The sequence below is a fragment of the Silurus aristotelis genome (assembly GCF_946808225.1).
Source record: "Silurus aristotelis genome assembly, chromosome: 21".
Lineage (NCBI taxonomy): Eukaryota > Metazoa > Chordata > Actinopteri > Siluriformes > Siluridae > Silurus > Silurus aristotelis.
The window spans coordinates 11,397,884-11,420,528 of record NC_139594.1 but is presented as its reverse complement, the minus strand read 5'-3'; the positions used below and the strand labels follow the sequence as shown (position 1 = coordinate 11,420,528).

At 37.5% G+C, this 22,645-nt stretch overlaps 1 protein-coding gene across 6 annotated transcripts in view; it reads left to right on the top strand.

Annotated features, from left to right (window-relative positions):
- The first annotated feature begins 9,204 nt into the window (after positions 1–9,204).
- LOC310716659 (uncharacterized protein) overlaps positions 9,205–22,645 on the top strand; it is a 73,733-nt gene continuing 60,292 nt past the window's right edge. For 5 of the 6 annotated variants that reach the window (XM_083523965.1, XM_083523967.1, XM_083523968.1 and 2 more), the window contains exons 1-15: positions 9,235–9,397; positions 14,753–14,848; positions 16,225–16,293; positions 17,283–17,307; positions 17,827–17,844; positions 18,006–18,071; positions 18,162–18,298; positions 18,405–18,515; positions 18,597–18,654; positions 19,768–19,815; positions 19,907–19,975; positions 20,554–20,693; positions 20,781–20,909; positions 21,967–22,024; positions 22,554–22,634. In XM_083523965.1, coding sequence (XP_083380091.1) covers positions 14,822–14,848; positions 16,225–16,293; positions 17,283–17,307; positions 17,827–17,844; positions 18,006–18,071; positions 18,162–18,298; positions 18,405–18,515; positions 18,597–18,654; positions 19,768–19,815; positions 19,907–19,975; positions 20,554–20,693; positions 20,781–20,909; positions 21,967–22,024; positions 22,554–22,634 — 1,036 coding nt within the window. In that variant the 5' untranslated portion in view covers positions 9,235–9,397; positions 14,753–14,821. Of the gene's footprint in view, positions 9,398–14,752; positions 14,849–16,224; positions 16,294–17,282; positions 17,308–17,826; positions 17,845–18,005; positions 18,072–18,161; positions 18,299–18,404; positions 18,516–18,596; positions 18,655–19,767; positions 19,816–19,906; positions 19,976–20,553; positions 20,694–20,780; positions 20,910–21,966; positions 22,025–22,553; positions 22,635–22,645 lie in introns of all 6 variants that reach the window. The other variant, XM_083523964.1, reaches the window with a different exon arrangement.

The window sequence follows — 22,645 nt, the reverse complement described above, 5'->3', positions numbered from 1 at the left end:
TAAACTCTGAAATGCTGGAATTTTTAGAAAATGTAGTGGGGTTTTTTAAAATTTATTTATCTTAGCAAATTTCCCTTATTTTCCAGTTATCACCTTCTTTTTCTTGTTTTTCTGCATTTTCCCTTATCTTCGAACCCAGGTTCTCCAGCTCTTCCTGTGATTCTATATTTGGGTTTCCCGTTCACCTCTATTACCCTTATTTCCAGCCTTTCTCTGTTTTAATTAAAGAAAAGTATTTGTATAAAACCTTCACTCACTCAGGTACAGCTTCATTCTGTTCTCAACCTTTCATGTGTGAACAACCATTTTGCGGCCTATTTTGTCTTCCTGCATCTACAATGTGTAAGTGTTCTGCTTTTATTCACTTATATAATGCTATTTACTATCCTACTGTCATTAAATCAAGCTATATTCTTTACCTATTTTGTCTATACGTACAGTATATGTTTAACTGTATTGTTCTCCTTATGTTAGCACCTAGGTCATATGTCATTCTTACTTTCTGAACTAACTGTTACATAGTGGGTTGGGCTCACAGAGACATTCATAATCTTGTTACTTTTGTCGCTACATGCATTATTATTAATTTTTATGTTTTTTGTCATTGTGATTTCACCCTTTTTACATCGTATCTCTGTTGGTTTCCATTTATTCAGCTTCTTCTCGCAGACGTTCTGGGACATCTCTTAGGAGCATTCTCCACAGACAGTATCGTCAGTTTCAACTCTTTTACCTTGCCACTGAGATTGCCCAGTTTATTGAGCATCTCTCTACTCCAGCTGTTCCAGAGAACCCCTGTCTGCCTCCTCGCATCGTGCAGCATACTTTTACACGTGCTATGGGCACACGAACCTTGTCTGACCTCCCTGCTGTTTATCATCAAAAGACACAAACCAACAATGAAGACTATGACAACTCCCGCATTCCTGCAACAAACCAACCGTCTCCTCCTTATCCTTCATGTTAGTCCCCTACTGATTATTCTCCTACTTCCCACGGGTCTGACTGGTGTTATGAGTGTGTTGGAGAAACAGAAAAAGACAACGTACAAGGCAGCTTTAAGCATGTTTATTGGGAAAAAACGAGCTTGTGGGCCTCAGCCGCTGCAGAAGACATGGGTGAGTATTTAGGATCAGAATCAGGTGAAGTTATGGGAGGATCATAATAATCAGGTGACGGAACTGGAGAAGTAGGAGTATAATTAGTAGGAGACCAACATGAAGGGAAAGAAGGAGATGGTTGGTTTGTTGCAGGAATGCGCGTGTCTTCATCAAAGTCCTCATTATAGGTTTCGGTTTTCTGATGATAAACAGCAGGGAGGTCAGACAAGGTCTGTGTGCCCATATAATGGGTAAACGTACTCTGCACGATGCAAGGAGGCATACAGGGGTTCTCTGGAATAGTTGGGGTAGAAAGGTGTTCAATAAATCAAGCAACCTCAGTGGCGAGAGAGAAGAGTTAAAATTTACGATACTGTCTGTGGAGAATGCTCCTAAAAGATGTCCCAGAACATCTGCGAGTTGGAGCTGAATAAAAGATACCAACAGACATACAATGTTAAAAGGGTGAAGTCACAGTGACTAAAACATAAAATGGTTTATTCACATTCTTTTTTAAATTAAAAAACAGAGAAGGTGAAAACGGGAAAATAAGGGGAATGCCAAGATAAAGAAATTAGAAAAAAAACAAAGGTAGCATGTGTCTCCAGGGTATAAATATGACGGTGTGCAAAGTGTGTGTGCTTGCTCATTTTGATGTGATGAAGTAACCACCTTCAACGGGTTAATCAGAACGTGACTGCAATAAAGAAGTTTTTGCTTTTACTCATCGAAGACTGAAGATCTTTCAGTGGCTGTTGAAGTCTATTTCATTTTATTTTATTAGGTTAAGAGTGCTACATTGGGAACCAACTGAAACAAAGAATAAACCCGTGATGTGTTTGCTCAGAGATGTGTTCTGAGTTCCGATATCGTTCTTTCACTCTTTATTATCATCCTCCCATAACTTCCCCTGAGTCTGATCCTGATTGCTCCCCCATGTCTTCTGCAGCAGCAAAGGTCCACAAACTCTTTTTTCCCAATAAACATGCTTAAGTCTGCCTTGTACATTGTTTTGTTTCTCCTGCACACTCATAACAACAGTCAGACCCTACTTTACTCTATTTATTAGTAATTTATTATTATTATTTTTAATTATACTTAGAGTAAATACGTTACATAAGTTTGATTAATATACAGGCTAAATAGGTTTAATTATGCTACTTTTATTGTATCTATTAGGCTCTACACTAATTATCAGGTCCAATCAATAAATCTGTTTGTTGGATTAATATTAGTTTGATTAAAACACACGCTAGATAAGTTGGATTTAGGATATTTTTCTCGACACAAACCCCGATTCTTATCTTTAAGATGCTCAATGCATTTTACTGGCATTAAGAGTAGGGGCATTGAACATAGAGTATCATTTAGTGGTGGGTGGTCAGGCCCAGCAAAGCCTTCTCCGCTGGCGGAAGCACTGACCTACATTTACAACCTAAATTCTAATTTGTTTCATGAAATTTTATTAATTTATTCCCAACAGTTTATTCTCTTCATTTCGTAGTGTTTCTCTTGGCTACACTGCTTCCAGTACGTGTATGTGGATGTTAGATTTTTTATCCAATCAGATTTCAACCTCTATGTGCTGCCATGTCAATCTAATCTGCCCAGGGGTTGCAAAGTCGACAACGGCTTGCTCATCAGGGACAAACTTACACTTATAAAGAACATATTTATTTTTTATCACCACATTATCTGTGTAAATTATTTTTTTTTTATTGAAAGTCTGTCCTGCTGGCCTTTTTTACCATTGTCTCTTTAAAAAATAGCTTCTTTAACCAATCAGATTTTATATCCACCTTACAGGGCAGCTAGCTGGCCAGGAATAGCATCAGCATTTTTCCGTCCTCTGATTGGTTGGTCAGAGGGAAACCTTTACAGCCAAGTCCAACTGGCCTGTAGTGCACCGCACACATGAATACAGCTGAGTTCGACTTTTTTTATGCCTACGGAGAAACAGAAATTTATTTGGTCGCGGACATACTTAAAAATTCGTTTTCAAGAAAAGCTAGACATTATGTGGAGAGGTCGGCCCACCTTAAAGCTAGCTAGCTTGTTTTAGCCCGGGAAAGAGTTTGTCTATTCACCACTTCCAAACCGGTGAATATAAGCGGTACCACTGGATGACTTACCTGACTTAATCCAACTCTTAATACCAATAAATAAATATAATAATTGTTTCTAAAATTAATACTTTATTTATATTTGGATTATTTCCCACACTATTATGGTAATAAATACCACAAATTCAGAGAGAAAAATCACCCCAAAGAGCAGTGACATTTCTAACATTACCTTATCTCTCCAGAAAAATGCAGAGCACAGGAATCAGGGTGCACAGAGATCAGGGTGAAGGCCACTGCATACTTGATCATTTCCAGCAGAACAGCCTTATCTTACAAAACAGATCAAGTTGACCAGTTCCCACATACTTAGTCACATACCAGTGTTTTTCCCTCTCTGTTTAAAAATGATAATGTTTTTGCAACACTACTTTTCTCAAGGCCACCATTTAATCAGACAGACTGGTAGCAAAATATTGGTTTATATGATAGTAAAAGGTTACTAAATAGGGCTGGTAGGACTAGACAGACTTTAAGATGGGTTCGATGGAACTCAGAAGACATAGGTCTGTAAAAGAGATTTAGGATTGGTCATGGAAGGGTCATTTTGTATAAAAGCGTCCACAGCAGACACTGCTGGCAAGAGAGCAGAGGAGTGGAGAATTCCAAGGTAAAAAAGATAAGAGCTGAGTTGTTCCAGGAGGGCAGTTAAATCCACAGCCAAAGGGGCAAGCTGACTACACAGGTGTTACGTCTAAGTCAGAAAAGGTGGGCTGATGGGTAGATGATGATCTGGCAGGGCATGATAAAAGTGCAAGTGTAACCCAATGTGTAGCATAATTTGTTGACTTAAGTTGATTAAACCTTATGCTCATATAATGATTCGACTGCACACTGAATTTAAGAGGCAAAAAAAGTTATCAATATTATTATTATCAATATCCGGAAATTAGTTGGTATAAAGAAAGGCATATGTCTGTTTGGGTATAAGTGCCAGAGACTTGAGGGATGTGAATCAGCCGCTATGATTGCCACATTCTTGGGTCAGGTGCAGTTGTAGAAGACAGCAGAGTATCAAGAAACAGCACATATTCAGCAGCAACATGTGTTAGCAGAAAGTGGCAATACCATCCTTCCAGCAAGTCTTTTAAGACCTTGTTGAAGGTCACACTGTACAGGGATGTGCCCAGATGAAATAGAACAAGATGCTTTAGCAATAATTCAAACACGTACACAGAATCATGTAATCACTAAACTATAATAGCATTAGAAAAAAAAATCAGACAGAATACTTACACATGGTCTGAAGGGATATGTGTGTGGGATCGCCAGATGGTCAAAAGTAAGAATAAAAACTGGCAAGGAAGTGGGAAAAATAAGATGGTTTTTGGTTATTTTTTAGTCCAACCACTACTAGGCTGAAATTAATAGGAATTAGAATGATTGAACAGACCCCTAAATTACGTATTAAAGAAGGAAGTTTTTGAGATAATGGTAACTGGGGAGAGCCAAATTTTTGGGGGTTTCCAAACGTAATGGTAGTCAAAGGTTGCTCAAGGTGCATCCAAGACTGGATTCAGATGAGATTGTTTTTTAGCAGTCAAGCAATATGGCAAACAATACCTGCTGTTACCAGGAGCACCATCTCCACAAACATGCAACTTGCATAAAGATCCAACTGCTCACAGTATCCTTATATACATTTGATGCATGTTCCTCTTATCAGCCCTTATCAAATCATGTTTCCTTTTTTCCTTTCATCCAATCGTAATTCTACACACATAGCCTAGTTAGCTAAGTTTCCATTAAATCCAAGAAATCCTGGTACATATGTTCATTATGTCAACTCCAATTGTCTCCAGATGGCCATGAGTGATATTAATAAACAGTCATTCACCACAATCTTTGTGATGCCTCAAGCTTACCCCTATTACTTGAATTCTCTTCGATTTCTTTGAGGCTTTTTCTAACATGGGTGTGTAAAAATTCTCTCAGATTTTAGGTTTCTTGTTTAGTCTACCTTGTTTTTTAGTTCCTTTCTTAACTTTTTCATAGTGTAAGCAGTATTTGTATTTGTATAACAGCATACACTTTTACACAGTTTCAAAAAGATTATTTAATCAGATTATTTCATCAGATCAGGCAGGGGTTTTCCTGAAATAAAAACATGTTCTTAAGGACACACATACCAGAGATAGGGTTACAGTCTTAACCTAAATACAAAGAAAATAATTGAGTAACTGAAATCTGAATAATATCCTGTATATTATGCAATAATTATTGATTGTTCTGTAAAGGATTCTGTTAAGTAAAAAAAGCTTTGCTAGAAGGATAATTAAAAGCAATTCAAGTGTTAGGTGTTGTAGAAAACGACTCGGAGTCACAGATTTTGCTTCCAGAAGATAACGGCCTTTATTAAAAGTAAAAAAAACCCGGAGTTGGTCTGCAGAGCGACTGACTCTCCAGGCACAATCCAACTTTATTTATACCTGGACCACAAATTTATGTCTATACACCCCACTTCTCCATCCACACATTGTACACCCAACATCTGTGTCTCAGTTGGACCACCCTTATATATACAATGGTGGTGCCCCAATGTCTAGGTACAGACACACACACACAAACTAACAAACAGCTCTTCAGGTTGGCAAACTATTTCATGCATATATACCACACATGGCACATTCTTGTATGCACACATCAGAAATACATTTTTAATAGAAGTTACAAAGACATATTGCATATGCATATTTGATTAACTGTATTATTTTACGGATCCAACTCATACAGCTTATACAGACTCGGCAGACCCAAGCGTACTGTGAGGGTCTGCTGGGAACGTTTGGCCGAGCCTCCTGTCAGCGAGATCTTCAACTCCCACCTCCGGCGGAGCTTTGACCAGATCCCGAGGGAGGCCGGAGATATTGAGTCCGAGTGGACCATGTTCTCCACCTCCATTGTCGAAGCGGCCGCTCGGAGCTGTGGCAGTAAGGTCTCCGGTGCCTGTCGAGGCGGCAATCCCCGAACCCGGTGGTGGAAACCGGAAGTAAGGGATGCCGTCAAGCTGAAGAAGGAGTCCTACCTGGCCTGGTTGGCTTGTGGGACTCCTGAGGCAGCTGACGGGTACCGGCAGGCCAAGCGAACTGCAGCCCGGGTGGTTATCGAGGCAAAAACTCGGGCCTGGGAGGAGCTCGGTGAGGCCATGGAGAAGGACTATCGGCTGGCCTCGAAGAGATTCTGGCAAACCGTCCGGCGCCTCAGGAGGGGAAAGCAGTGCCCCACCAATGCTGTTTACAGTAGAGGTGGGGAGCTGTTGACCTCAACTGGGGATGTCGTTGGACGGTGGAAGGAATACTTCGAGGATCTCCTCAATCCCGCCGTCACATCTTCCATTGAGGAAGCAGAGGCTGAGGGCTCAGAGGCGGACTCGTCCATCACCCAAGCTGAAGTTACCGAGGTAGTAAAGAAACTCCTCGGTGGCAGGGCACCGGGGGTGGATGAGATCCGCCCTGAGTACCTCAAGTCTCTGGATGTTGTGGGGCTGTCTTGGCTGACACGCCTCTGCAGCATCGCGTGGCGGTCGGGGACAGTGCCTCTGGAATGGCAGACCGGGGTGGTGGTCCCTCTTTTTAAGAAGGGGGACCGGAGGGTGTGTTCCAACTATAGGGGGATCACACTTCTCAGCCTACCTGGGAAAGTCTATGCCAGGGTACTGGAGAGGAGAATACGGCCGATAGTAGAACCTCGGATTCAGGAGGAACAATGTGGTTTTCGTCCAGGCCGTGGAACACTGGACCAGCTCTATACCCTCTACAGGGTGCTGGAGGGTTCATGGGAGTTTGCCCAACCAGTCCACATGTGCTTTGTGGATTTGGAAAAGGCATTCGACTGTGTCCCTCGCGGCGGCCTGTGGAGGGTGCTCCGGGAGTATGGGGTCGGGGGCCCTTTACTAAGGGCTGTCCGGTCCCTGTATGACCGAAGCAGGAGCTTGGTTCGCATTGCCGGCAGTAAGTCAGACTTGTTCCCGGTGCATGTTGGACTCCGGCAGGGCTGCCCTTTGTCACCGGTTCTGTTCATAATTTTTATGGACAGAATTTCTAGGCGCAGCCAGGGGTCGGAGGGTGTCCGGTTTGGTGACGACACGATTTCGTCTTTGCTCTTTGCAGATGATGTTGTCGTGTTGGCTTCATCAGACCAGGACCTTCAGCATGCACTGGGACGGTTTGCAGCCGAGTGTGAAGCGGCTGGGATGAGAATTAGCACCTCCAAATCCGAGGCCATGGTCCTCAGTCGGAAAAGGGTGGCTTGCCCACTTCAGGTTGGTGGGGAGTTCCTGCCGCAAGTGGAGGAGTTTAAGTATCTTGGGGTTTTGTTCACGAGTGAGGGAAGGGTGGAACGGGAGATTGACAGACGGATCGGTGCAGCTTCTGCAGTAATGCGGTCGATGTACCGGTCTGTCGTGGTGAAGAAGGAGCTGAGCCGCAAGGCGAAACTTTCGATTTACCGGTCAATCTACGTTCCTACTCTCACCTATGGTCATGAGCTCTGGGTCATGACCGAAAGGACAAGATCCCGGATACAGGCGGCCGAAATGTGCTTCCTCCGCAGGGTGGCTGGGCGATCCCTTAGAGATAGGGTGAGAAGCTTAGTCACTCGGGAGGAGCTCGGAGTAGATCCGCTGCTCCTCCACATCGAGAGGGGTCAGCTGAGGTGGCTCGGGCATCTGTTCCGGATGCCTCCTGGACGCCTTCCTGGGAAGGTGTTCCGGGCGCGTCCCACTGGGAGGAGACCCCGGGGAAGACCTAGGACACGCTGGAGAGACTATGTCTCCCGGCTGGCCTGGGAACGCCTTGGTGTCCCCCCGGAAGAGCTGGAAGAAGTGTCTAGGGAGAGGGAAGTCTGGGCATCTTTGCTTAGACTGCTGCCCCCGCGACCCGGCATCGGATAAGCGGGAGAAGATGGATGGATGGATGGATGGTATTATTTTACATCGGTTATCAAGACAATGACAAGCAAAGTGGAAAATAAAATGCTGCAATATAGAACAAGCTAAGAAATAGCAGCATTAGAAGGATGAGACAAGTACAAGCTTCCCTTGTTGCTGTAAACAGGAAACCACATGCAAACCTTTGAGTTAGAGACTAATCAGACTTAGTTTAAGATTTTAATGCATTAAGGACAGTTAATTTATACATTTCTTCATTACATACAAGATTACATACCATAAATTTACAGAGTATCTGTTTTTATTTGATTACTTGATAATAAAAACGGTCTCTAACATTACACCAAAATCAACATCTTAACAATTGTATTCAAGGATCCAACATGAAATGATGCTGTATGAAAGTTTTATCTGGAATATTTAATTAATACACACTACTGCATGTGTGAGTATATGTATGTATTAACTGACACCAAGCTTTAAGTTCATTCGATATGACCTTTCTGTGAATGTGTGAATTTGTGTGTGTGTGTGTGTGTGTGTGTGTGTGTGTGTGTGTCATGGAATCTCTCCTAAAAGAAATTTTGGGATTTTGATTTCTATAGCAAATGCTGAGTTGGTTTGCAAACCAACTGGTTGATACAAGTTTGGTTCATCCTTTTATACACAACTCTTCAGGTTGGTTTCCAAACATCACCCACCTGCTCTCTCTCTCTTGATCTTTTCCATATGGCTCAGGCCTAACCCATATTACATCTAAATAAACCACACTATACTATCCTAATCTCGTATGGGTCAAATTGGTAACGGTGACAGCCCCATCGTATATTTTATAGTAATTCAAGATTAATTTAGATCTTAATGTTACTGGTGAAGCAATTTCCTATAGGCACAGACACTGAATACCATGTTTTCAATATGATGATTATGCCGCCCTTAGTCAGCAGATACAATAATATGAACTGATAACACTTAAATTAGCTGATAACATTGTAAAATTGTTGCAACTCAGATTTCAGAGTTTTAACACTGAGTTTTAACACCAGTTTCAGTTTGTATTCATGGCCCAGACGGTGTGCGACTCAGGGAGACCACGTGACTTGCGTCTATATAAATACGACTCGGGTCGATGGAGCGTGTTTCCTGTTAGCGCAAAATACGACAAAGCGATAACGTTTATTGGCATTTCGAAGCGTCTCAACTTTGAGCGGGTTTGAATGTTTTTTTTATTCGTAGTTTTTCTTTTCGGGAAAGTCAATGAAAGCGGAGTATTTTAATCCGAGAAGGTGAGTACTGCTAGCATGGGAACTTTAGTTAAACTAATTTAGTTGATTCAAATTAAAATGTTTACACGTCAAAAACGCAAATGCATCATTAAATAGTTTAAAATGTTTTTTTAATCTCCTCTTTTTTTTTTTATGAGTTTAAATCCTATGTAAACTCTGCAGCGTGTGTATACCTATTCTCCGTAGTCTCATGCACGCGCAACGACTTGGTTTGTCTTAACCTCGAGACAGTGAACGTGCGTCGTGGTTTAGTGTTTTTTTTTATTTTTTTTATGAGGACTTCACGGAAACACTGCTCTATTCTCGAGAGATTACTGCAAATATTCCATACCTTTAAGCGTCCTTTTCTTATTTATTCTGAGGAGAAATTCATGCATGCATGCATGCATTAGAATTCTGCATTACCCAAGACAGTGACTAGAAATGTGGCTTATTCTTTCCTTATTACATGTAGACATGTCCTTTTTTATTATTTTTTTTATTATCGTTAGCTTAAGGTGCAGATTAAACTTTATTAATGTTATTTCTTTTTCAGAGAAGAGGAAAATCCTGGAAGGGAAATTATCTTTTAGGGCCTTTCTGTATTGATGTATGTACTGGTTTAAATGAAGCTTAAGATGTTTGGATTTATGGTTCCACATGTGGTCATTCAAACCTAAAATCTAGGTCTGTGGCAAAAGTGTAAAGCTACAATGAAAACTTTAGAAATTAACATTGTTGACCACTCCAAATACTGACACATTTCACTGTAGTGTTCTTTTAGAAATCTTATGAAAGTTGTAATTGTTCAAGACAAACCAAGCTAAAATTTGCACTTAACCTTACAAGATGGGGCAAAGCTGATAAGGCAGAGGATAGAAAATAATAGTGGATTTGTATTAGGCAGAGAAAACCGGGAGTGTGTAGTACTGAGATCATAGGAACCCATGTTAATTAATCCCAAGTACCTGTAAATTACTATATGCATACATGGCACAGGTGAATTTGTTGGTAACTTCCTCAAACCACAGATAAAAGCACTGGTCGCATTGTTGTAAGGAAATCAAGCAACACAGACAAAAAAAAATCTTAAAGTTAAAGGATATATTGACTTGTATATGCCAATAAAATAGATATTTATTAAGCATGCAAAAGCTAAAATCTGCTTTCCAAGTTAATGAAAGGTTAAGGAAAATATATTTAAAGCAAATTGATCTTTGAATCACTAGCCCTTTTTTCAGCTTAAAAAAAAAACAATTGTGAGATAATTAGTCCATTTAATCAGAAATAAAGATGTGCTATATCAACATCTAAAAATGTATATAAATGATATAATATATATATCATAGATAACTGGTGGTTTGGAGAAAGGAGGGTGAAATGAAAATGCACTGAAATGAGTGACCAGACACACACACTCACAAAATCTATGCTTTTTGATTAAGGTTAAATAGGAGTTGTTCAAGCTTCTTGAGAACAAGAAGTCTGTAAGACGCATCAACCATTCTGCCATTAGGGTTATTAAGCAAGCCATTCTTTTTCAAATCCTCGGGATAAAGCATGAGGATCCCTGTGAGAGGTTCTGGGTATGGAACATTAGTCTGATTCAGAAACTATCTGACCATAAAAGGAATGTCTGCTGATATATAAAACATAGCATGAGCATAAGAATAATCACAAAGATTATTAAATATCAGGTTCCTCATAAACCTTAACTTTATCAACCTACATCATAAATACAACTATATAAACCTACACAACATACAGTGGTATGTAATATTGTTAACACTATGGAAAATGCTAAGAAGAAAGCTATACAAATAGAAAGCCTAATGCAGAGATCATTTAATTCATTCATGGTGGGGGAAAAAGCCTCAAGGTGAAATAGAGTAGGAAAAATAAGGGCAAGTTAAAGGCCCTCTTAAGGTGATATTGCGAAGCTGTTAACCATTAATTGGTGTAGGAAATTTGTATATTAAAGTATGGAAATATAGTATTACATGATTAAATGGAGCTCTGAAGAAATTGAGAGAGAGAGAGAGAGAGAGAGAGAGAGAGAGAGCTAAACAACTAAACTAGCTAAACTACGAGTCAACATGACTTACACATATAGGAACAGGAACCCACACACCCACACCGAGTGATGTGCAAATATTAACCATTTAAAAAAATAAAAAAAACCACCGGTGGCCGTCTGAAGATGAAAAAAATTCAAGAAAAGGCCATCTAGTATAATGGAGATTGTGGACAGTTAATGAGGCAGAAACTATGTTTACCTCGATAATAATAATTTGAGAGTACATAAGTGTTCATGTAGAGAACCATGGCCTCGAATATATTGAAAACTTTATGTAATTGTTATACATGTGCTTAATTGTGATTGTGTAAACTAAATAAAGGGACATTGCTGGAGTTTATAGAAAGAGAATGTATGACTGGTGGATCTCAGTGCAGGTTTCATGTTGATGTGACTTGTGGTTGGGTGCAGATTTGCGCTCCTGTGCAGGTTGCATGCTTGTGAAACTCGTAATCCTCGTACCAGCCGAGTTTGTTTTGCTGTCTTGCTTTACTGCCTCATCTGAATCCATTCTTCATGTAATCTGGCTGATCTTTTTGTAAAGTGTTGTTCCTATAATCAATAGTCTTTTGAGCTAGTCCTGGTCAATATAGAGTACTGAGATTTACCTGCAGCAGCTCTTGTGTTCATTTGGGATCATCAGCCTCTTCTCTTTTGAAATTTCCTGTGGTGTGTGTGACTCTTGAACACTTATATAGACTGCACACCAATGTGTCCACCTAAGAACTGAGATGCAAATTTTTGTTCCATCTTCATAACGAGAACCTACCGGACAAACTATGTCTATTTAAAATCTATAATCCAACTTCAAATAAAAGTAAAAAAAAGAAAAAAAAAAGGATTACCTGTTTTGAAATGCTGCATTATCAGCAGAAGTGGATGAATGCCTTCATGTATCCCAACACAAGCATGATTTAGTATTCACCCTTACCAGTTTGTGCCTGAAATGCAAAGAAAAGCAAGGAGGGCAGAAATGCCTTTCCTATCAGGGTCAAAATGTAGGAGGGTGAGTAGAAAAACTAAAATGAGAAAAATCAGAATTCTCATTTCTTTGTACAGTCCCTTCTCAAATGATCGGAATGGAATAGGAATGGCATAATGGCATTAAACCATCTGGGTTTGAGACAGTAGATCAGATTCTACATAGATCTGCTAAACACCTTTGAACATGGAACCTTCTGTTTGAATGTACCTGATTTTCTTTTTTTTTCTTTTGATTTTATTTTTAAGAAGTCAGAAAGATTGGAACATGTAGCTGAAATTTTTCCCCATTTGATTTAATGCACTTTAGGTTTAATTATAGGAGATTTAGGATAATAAAATATAAAAGTATTTAAATTGTCTAGGAGAAACTCAGTGGGAGTTAATGTTTACGTCAATGGGAGGTGAGAAGAAAAAGTAAGTAATGGTTATGCAGCGATGGGAATAAGAAGGCACAGAGAAAGCTGCGCCAATAAGCAACAAGCATGTTAACGATAACGGAAAAGTTTTAGATACTACTTAGGCCTCCTGGAAATAATGGGAACTTGCATAACTAGAATAAGTGTGTTGAATTGTGATTGGATATAATCAAAAGGGGAACCATGCAAGTGTATGAACATAGTACTGCTTTGTCTTATTGAGACAAATATGGACAATTCAATGTTTATTAATTTATTTGATAACGTCTCTTAATTTTTGATAATGATTGTTTCATGTAGATATTGTGTAGTCAAGAGGCAGAGAACCTATTATTGGTTCCAAAGCATACAGTGCAAGCATGCAGTTCTGTGTTAGCAGTTACATAGTTCAGTGTCATTATGCAATATGTAAATTTTGTTACCTGTCTATATATTGGGCAAACCAAAAGAAATCTGACCTATTTGAGCATGTGGTGTTTTTTCTTCTTTAAGATTATGAACAGTTAGGTTCTTTTGTATTCAGTGTGTACGTGTTGTTAAGAAATGTACATTATTTCAGCTTTATTTAGCATTAATATAGCTTAAGCCAATATCATTCAGCATTATTTAGTATACGTTTATTTTGCACTGTTTTTCAGTAAAATTAATATCATTGTAGTAGTAGTTACTAATCAAGTATATGTAGTTTGGAAATGGAGACAAGAACCAAACATAACAAATCCAGATGTATAAGCATGAATTGGTAGTTTATTGAAAAAATGACAAAATGATGGGGAATGTATGGAAACTCTGGTATATTGGAGGTGCTTGAACATTCCAGAAAAACAAGCAAGTTCCATGGCCATGTTTTGAAAATTGAAACTGACGATGGAGGCACAAACCTCTCGTAGAGCACCTACCAGAAGCGTGCCCCGGAACCATAGAAAAGAATGAACGAAACATAACCAATTGCAGGAAGACAAAATAGGCCGCAAAATGGTTGTCCACACATGAAAGGCTGAGAACAGGATGAGCGGTACCTGGCTGTACCAGAGGGAGTGAAGGTTTTATACACATACTTTTTTAATTAAAACAGAGAAAGGCTGGAAATAAGGGAAATTGAGGTGAACAGGAAACCCAAATATGGAATCACAGGAAGGGGTGGAGAACAAAGGTACGAAGATAAGGGGAAACTGAAAAAAGGTGAAAATGGGAAAATATACCATGTGTCTCCAGGGTATAAATGTGTGCGTGCGCTTGATCATTTTGATGTGATGAATTTACCACCTTCTATGGGCTCATTAGAAGGTGACTGCAATAAAGAAGTTTTTGCTTTTACTCATCCAAGACTGAAGATCTTTCATTGGCTTTTAAAGCCTATTTAATTTTATTAGTTTAAGTGCTACATTGGGAACCAACTAAAACAATGAATCCACCCGTAATTTGTCTGCTCAGAGATGGGTTCTGAGTTAAACATGGTGCGAGAAGCATAAAAACATATATGGAAGAATATAACCTTTCACATTATGCAGAAGGAAGCTCCTAAGTTATCTGTTCAAGTAAATAAATGGCAAGCGAATGCAAAAAGATCGAACATGTTGGGGAAGTTAAGACGGGGAAAACACCAATGGGAGAAGTACATGAAGAAACAGAAGTGAAAAGCAGGGGATGGTTTTAAAGGTGTGAAAAAAAACAGGAAATGTTTTAGACAAGATTTCATAAAAACACCGGATATGTTTTTCAAAGAAGAGAGTCATAAAAAATAAGAATGAGTTCTGAAGGTGTACAATAAAGCAGTTGCATGTACTCGGTATATACAGTGTACTTTATTTGCTTAAAACGAGTATGTACTTTTTATTTTTATTGTTCAGTGACTGAAGCTAACCCTCTGCTTTCCTTCTTTTTTTAACTTGTAAACAGAACTGTGATTTGGGAAATAAAAGCGTGGAGTAAAACTGAAAAATCTGACTGGATTCCGACTTGAGCAAGATGAAACCTTTACAGCTCATTTGTCAGGTCAGTTAATCACTTCTTGGCCTTTTTAGTAACCTAGAATTATAGTTCCCTAATCGTTTTAATAGGCTTGTTTAAAACAAAGGTTTAGAAAGTAATTTTGTAAAAATGTTTTGTTTGAGATATATATATATATATATATATATATATATATATAGATTTCCCTTGCATTATATATATATATATATATATATATATATATATATATATATATATATATATATATATATATATATATATATATATATATATATATAATGCAAGGGAAATCTGTTAAGATACACATGTAAACGTAAACCCCAGGTTGTGAACAAGCTGGGATATGCGAAGAAATTTCACTGTGCTGTAATTGTATATGTAACAGAGGATATTTTATATTTTTTTATATATATATATATATATACATATACACACACACACACACACTGTATTTTCCGGACTATAAGCCGCTACTTTTTTCCCACGCTTTGAACCCCGCGGCTTAAACAATGAAGCGGCTAATTTATGGATTTTTCCTGGGTTTTTCCCGGTTTCACAAACTTCAAGCCAAAAAAACTGAGCCCCATAACATTAGACCAATGAAATTGCCGAACGGGTTCAGGTGAACCAATGAAACTCTTTAAAATAAATCGCACTCCAACTGAATCGGGCCGCACCACATCATAAATATGGATGATGTTTCTCTGACGTTTGACCTGCCACTCACTCAGACTGGCAACAGGAAAGGCGTATAATTCGTCATGCTGAAAACAACCGGGCATGAAAAAACGCACTTCAACTGTGTTCTGAGCTGCACGGCATCGGGAGAAAAGCTTCACCGATGGTGATTTTTAAACGCAGGACAATGCCAAAAGATAAACTCCCGAGAGGAATTGTTGTGAAAGGAAGGAGGAAGACAGTAAACAATGACTTTCTTGGTAGGCAACTGTTTAGATACAAGCCATGTAACAGGTCTTTCATTAAAGCCTTGGTAAAGCTCATTAGTTTCAATGTAGGCATGCGGCTTATAGACAGGTTCGGCTTATTTATGTTCAAAATAAAAATCTTTGTAAAATTCAGTGCTTATATTTGGATGCGCTTAATAGTCTGGAAATTACTGTGTGTGTGTGTGTGTGTGTGTGTGTGTGTGTGTGTGTGTGTGTGTGTGTGTGTGTGTGTGTGTGTGTGTGTGTGTGTGTGTGTGTGTGTGTGTGTGTGTGTGTGTGTGTGTGTGTGTGTGTGTGTGTGTGTGTGTGTAACAAAATACCACTTTTAACTTCTGCTGGTTGAAACCTTGCAGCACGTAAAATGTTTTTTATTTTCATTATAACAATGAATAGAAATATATATTAATGTCCATTATCATTTTTTTTCTTTTATCACTTCTTTGTTCTCTGCAGAACTGCAACATGCATTATGAGACAATTAAGGAGTTTAAGATTCATATCCGAAATCTGGGACATAAGAAGGTATGCTAATCATCATAACATTCCAAATGCTCTACACATGCTGTGGTCAATTATCAAATGTAATCGGATTTAATAACAAAGTTAAAAATGGCAGAAATATTTAGCAGAAATAAGGCCAGGCAGTTCTATTGAAGCACCAAAAATGCATCTTTATATACCCTCTAATGCCTATGTTTTTTCTTATAAATCAAATAATGGGTGCAGAGCCGATTCATCATTATTTTCTTAAAGCGTAACTTGATTCACTTATGTCGGGTTTCAAGACTTTCTATTTCGGGAACCACTTCAATTCCTAGCTTTCTACTCTTTTGACAACCCTGCAGAAAGATAAAAACATGATTTGTTGTGCTAATCACTACTTTAGGTGTGCTGGTTGTAATCACACTCTAATTACTACTTTAAATATATTTATTTGGCTATATACAAAAAAAATCTCATGCATGATAAAAACATATACATACATATAATAATTATATAAAAAGGTCAAAAGGTTAAACAAACACCACACATACAGAGAATAACACTCTGTGGTTAACTTGTGGGTAAAAAACTAATAGAGACAGAATAATCTGACATCAGTGAAGTTTAAGAATATTTAAGGATTTTCAATGAATGGTGGGGGGGAAGAGCACACACTTCAGACAAGCTGATGCAATGTGAGCCATGCTGTTCCAGGCTATTGTTGCTATCTGCTAACTTATCTCTTGCAGTTTATGCATGCATGCAGTTTTGGTTATACCACACATCCTCTTTTTCTTTACACTTCCAAATACTACAGATTTAGTCACTTACACCTTGTCCTTTCTTATCCTCGCACTTTTTCTGCACTTTACATACGAGCATAAGATAGACATACAAGATAAATATTACTAGAAAACCTAACTAGCAAACCTCATTGTCTCTCAGCATTTACACATCAAATGAAAGAAAAACCACATGAATTTGAATGTAACATGATTGGTTGATTGATTGCATGATTTATTCCGCAGGAAGTGGCAAAACTTTATCAGACAGGTAATTTGTACTGATTTCTTTTTGCATCTGTTTGTTTACACAATTTAATGTCTCAGCTTTTTATTCCCAGAGCATTCTAGACCATCCTGCCTTTTGTACAGCATGTCTCACTTTTGAATTGCATTACTAATGGCTTAAGAGAAGTTATTTTCTGAAAATTACTAAATATCTATAGGTTTAAGTTGGCATAAAGGAGTATATTCCATGTGAAAGAAAAGGCTGTGATATGTGAAACAGCTGTTCTCTCTAATCATGGTTGTTCAGTCAAAAATGAATGCAGTGCAAAATATTTTAATTAAGATCTCAATTAAGAGCTCAACTCTCCTAATGGTAGACTTTCATAAAACTAGCAGGCAGCTAGTCTGAATTAGATTTTTCTGATGGTTGGAATAATTCTGCAAACTAGTTAAAATTTCACCAGAAAATCTAAATTTTTTTTGGATAGTAATAGTTGCAATTTCTCGATCGATGAATCACTTTGGAAGTAAATATAATGTTTTTTTTTTTTTACCTTTGTAGCAGTACATAAGGGGCCAGGTAAGACATAATATAATATATAAAAAAATATATGATAATTATATAATCTATAATATTATCTGATTCTGATTCTGATAAATATAAAATTGATTTTATCTGATTGATTATTGTTTATCAATAATGTTATTGTCTTATGTATTAACATTTTATTTGTCCCATAGTTTACGTTCCCATGTTTGTTTTCCTTGATTACTTGAGAAACCCAAACCAGCCTAGTCCACTCATTGGTGAGTGATGAGTGTGTCGTTGCTTGTGTGTTCTGCATTTGTTTTTATCAGTACTTTCTAGGTTTATCCACCAATTTAAATTGTGTGTAGGTTTTGACACAGTGACGATGTTCATTACTCCTGAAAAAATTGGTGCATTTTACATGTGCCATGTATGTGAAGAGCAGCTAAGCACTGCTAACATTGTGTCACATCTGTCCTCTGATCATCATTACTTCACGTACTTGGTAAGTGCCTGCTGTCATAGTCAACAACGATGCCGTTTGCTTATTTTTTTTCTGAGGGTGGAAAAAATAAAGTCTGAGGCTTGGTTTTTATTTTTTTGTGGTTCAGGCCTACACTAATCCAGAGTTTTTGCGATTTGCTTGGCTCAATGACTCCTTTTCTTATCTACAATCAAGTGCTATTAAAGAGTACAACTCCACCGGTGCTGGAAAACTACGGGTAAAAAAACACTACACTGAAGAAAATAAATTTTGCTGCTGTTTTCTGTTTAAGAAGACGTGTGTGTATGTACTTGTACAGGTTATAGAGCTGCCTAATATGATGCTGAGGAAGTATAAAAAACTGCAGTATCCTCAAGGTAAGTTTGTCTGGTTTGTGTTCATGCTCGTCTCTAGATTTAATATGAATTTTTGTACCACTTGAATTCTTAAATCTGATTGGCCAGAATATGTTGATTAATGTTCTATAGTAGCATTGCTGTAAACATCTCTTTTAATAGTGATGTAGTGTCAAATAAAAAATGGTGTAATTCAACTTATTTAGCTTGTATTTTAATAAAACTAACTTGGAGTAACTAATCAAATATATTTAGCTAATAATGAGTGTAGAACTTATTAGATAAATGTAACATAAATAGCTTGATTAAACCTATTTTTTTTACCATTATCAGACATATTTAGCCTATTCACTTCAATAAAATTTTACTCAAACTAGCACATAAAGTAAAATGGGGGAATGGAGGAGGTGGAAGAGTAATCAGTAGGAGACCAGCAGGAAGGATAAGGGGAGGATAGAAAGTTGTTGCAGGTGTGCGAGTGCGAAGGTCGCCATAGTCTTTGTCTTCAGTCTGCATCTCCTGATGACAAACAGCAGGAAGGTCAGGTGAGGTCTTGGGAGGATCACATAACAAGAACTTGACACGAGATTGTGCGCACCTGGCAGAACTAAAGAAGGAACAAGAAAATAAGCCTATAAATATCATTGTTAAGGCCATACAACACGGTCAGCTCGAAGACATATAATAACTTAAAATACTGACATGAAGCTTTCAGAAGAAAGTGACGTTTAGCACAAGTTTTTTGTAGCTTGGGTTGTGGGCAGTCCACAAATATAGATGTAAATGTAAATGATACATTTTTTTTTTTTTGACTATACAAAAAAAAAAAAAAAAACATTTGTCATTGTTAGTATCAAGATGGGCCTCACACTGGTTTTTGTTTTCCACAACCTTTGGGTAGCATCACACCAACTCGTTATTTGTTATTTTCTGTAGCATTATACTCCATCGTGTTGTATGTAGTTTTTCTGCTCAATGGTCATGGAACCGTTGCAGTCTGGTTCCAAACCTACTTTAGTAATATAATGAAATGCTGATTTATATGAACTAAAAATTAAGAAAAAAAAGTCCCTCTTAATGACAGAATCATAGCGCTCTGACTTAACAACCTTTTTTGTTTTTTGTCCCCCCAAGTCATGGCAGAGTTTTCCAAAACAGACAAGTTAATGGAATGTGTCAAAGGTAAAATTTTTCACCTATTCTCATGTCTGTGTTTATATTTAATAATATAATAATAAAAATAATAATTTATTATTATTTTATCTCTACCCAGCTGGTTTACCACTGAGGAAATCCATTCAGGAGTACATTGCTGAACCTGCCAGAACTAATCCATTATTGGGTATGACATGTTTACATACAGCACTGGTCAAGAATATGTTTTAAATGGGATGTAATTTCCTATAAACAAATTAAAGTTTTAACATTAACAGCTGTTAACATTAACATTTAACAGCTGTTTTAACATTAAACATCTACAACGATTTGAGCAGAATACAATTGATCAAAAGTTTTTCAGCTAGTGTAATTGTATCTTATATATGTATCAGGTCAATTAAAATTCTTGCACATACATACATCATTGTTTTAAACCCCTGTAGCCTAGCACATTTAAATTTTGGGCTTTAAAAATGGCAGACTTAAGAATTACATGCGAAAAGGAGAATGTAGTGGAAATTAAATTTTCATCTGCTGACTTGACTAGTTTAAATTTGGTCTCGAATGTGACGACATAAAAGGGAGTTGTGCAGAACAGTGTTTGATCTTCATGCTGTGAATTTCAATGTCTGTAGCTAGTAACATAGCATCTAGTACTTCAACTAATGATTCATAGCATTCTATATCTTGAAGATGTCTCTGTCTTTGATGTTATGGCCTTTCTTTTTTTTTTTTTTTTTTTTTTTTTTTTTTTTCTTCCAGGTCTGAACCTACTGCTTGAGTACTCATGTCTGAAGAAAGAGGGATTTTATGGATATCTCTGTATTCTTTGCAAGAAACAACTTTCAGCCACACAATGCATCTCGCATTGCATCAGCTTTGATCATGTTTATTCGTATCTGGTGAGTGCCTATGTCTAAAATATATTAATTTAAATGCAATGACTATCTTACTGAGTTTTTGCTCTGCCGTTTTTTTTCCTTTTTTAGGAAGCTGCTCAACCAGCAATTTTGGACTCTTCAAAGAGCAAATACAGTCATTATTCTTACAGTTTCCACAAGAAGATTCTTTGTCTGGCCAATCGTGCACAGACTCTTTGCCCTCCAGCAGAAATACATGTAATGTAGTAAAAAAATTTTTTTTTTTAACTGATGATTAAAACATTTAAGGTCTTGTTAAAGGTATAATATATTTTAATCACAAAATGTCACTGAGTAAAATGGCAAAAATCCCACTAAATCAAAGCGTTTTGTGAGACCTTAAGGATACTCGTAGCTGATATATAGTCGGAAAGCTGTATATTAACTTGGATGCATGTCCATTCATATGATGTGAGGCAACAAATAATTATAGTCTAATCTATTTTTCTGTCTTAGGATAAAAGGCTTTTTTTATTTTTTTTTTTATTGTTTATATATGACGTACTTGTTTAGTTCTGGTGGGACTCTGAAACGGTTTGATTTTCTTTTACCTTCTCTATACATAAATTCTGTTATTTTCCTTATGCTGATTTTTATTATTTGTAAGTGTACCTTGTTAATGGGTTGTCTGGCTTGTTGCCATGCCATAAGTATGTGAGTACATGGATAAGTGGTACACATTGTCATATGAAAGACCCTATTATCATACACTGAGCCAAGCAGCCCCTTAACTCTGGCAAATAAATCACCTAAAACATGCTATATATTGGGTAGACTTTCACACAGATGGGTAAAAGGCCGAAACAGAACTCTTGTATTCCTCTGTCTGAAGAGCTATACTTAACATTCAAATCAAATGAAACCTATGAGAATATCCTGTTTCGAGATTTACCCTAATTTGATTGAAGCTTTATTCTAACACAACAGAATAGTGCAACACAACAGTGTGTGTATCAATTTGTTTTTTGTTCAAACACATCTGTCCAGGATCTTTAACTTGTGTAATATTTCTCCTACCATCGTTATATTAAAGGCATGGGGCCTTACTGTTAATCTTTATTAACACTTGTTTACATTCATTATGTTTCTAGAGGACTTGTTTAAAGTGATCAGTTTCTTCCTTGAGCTAAAAACAGTCGCGTGTGTGTGTGTATAATGCATGCATGTGTATTTTATTTAATTTTTTTTCCCCTGGTCTGCACATTTGTACATAACTGTGGTTGGGTTAACAAATTTGTTCCACATTATCTTTTAGAGCATAACTCTGGATTTGGAAAGCTTTAAGGAGATTCACTCCTCAAGCTACACAAGCGGTAAGATAATACTGACATTAGGGACATTTAAATCAAGTACTGCAGTCATGGTTCAGTACACTTTACAACTTGAAGCCACAACAGAACTTTTATTACATATGTTGTGATTTGAATGTGTACGATGTTGACTTTTAAAGTCAACTAGTTGATATAAGTGAGACTAACCAATTTGTACAAACATTAGTGTATATGCTATTTGTACTGGCTGTGTTGATTGATTTTAGCCAGGAAAGTTAACTGTATTGGATGATTAAACCAAAGTCCACTGATCAACTTCCTTGCAAACTTTGGAAGGGATGTCCCTACACACGAATGCAAAAGTAGACTAACATGAAATCTTTTCAATTCTGCTGCTGATGTTGTCTACAACTTTTAGTAAAAAACAAGTTTTAGTAAAAAAAAAAGGTTAGCAAAAGTGAAAAGTAAACAAGAAGGGAAGGATAGGAATTTTTTGTGTGTATTTTTATTTATTTATTTTTTGCCCTTTCTATATTCTCATATTTTAAGTGATGGGTGTCTGTTTGTTTAGCCTTGGGAAAGCTGCAGGCAATATGGAGAAAAAGAAACCAGACTGAACTAAATTTTAGTATTATACCCGGAGCACAGATCAGTAAGTCACAT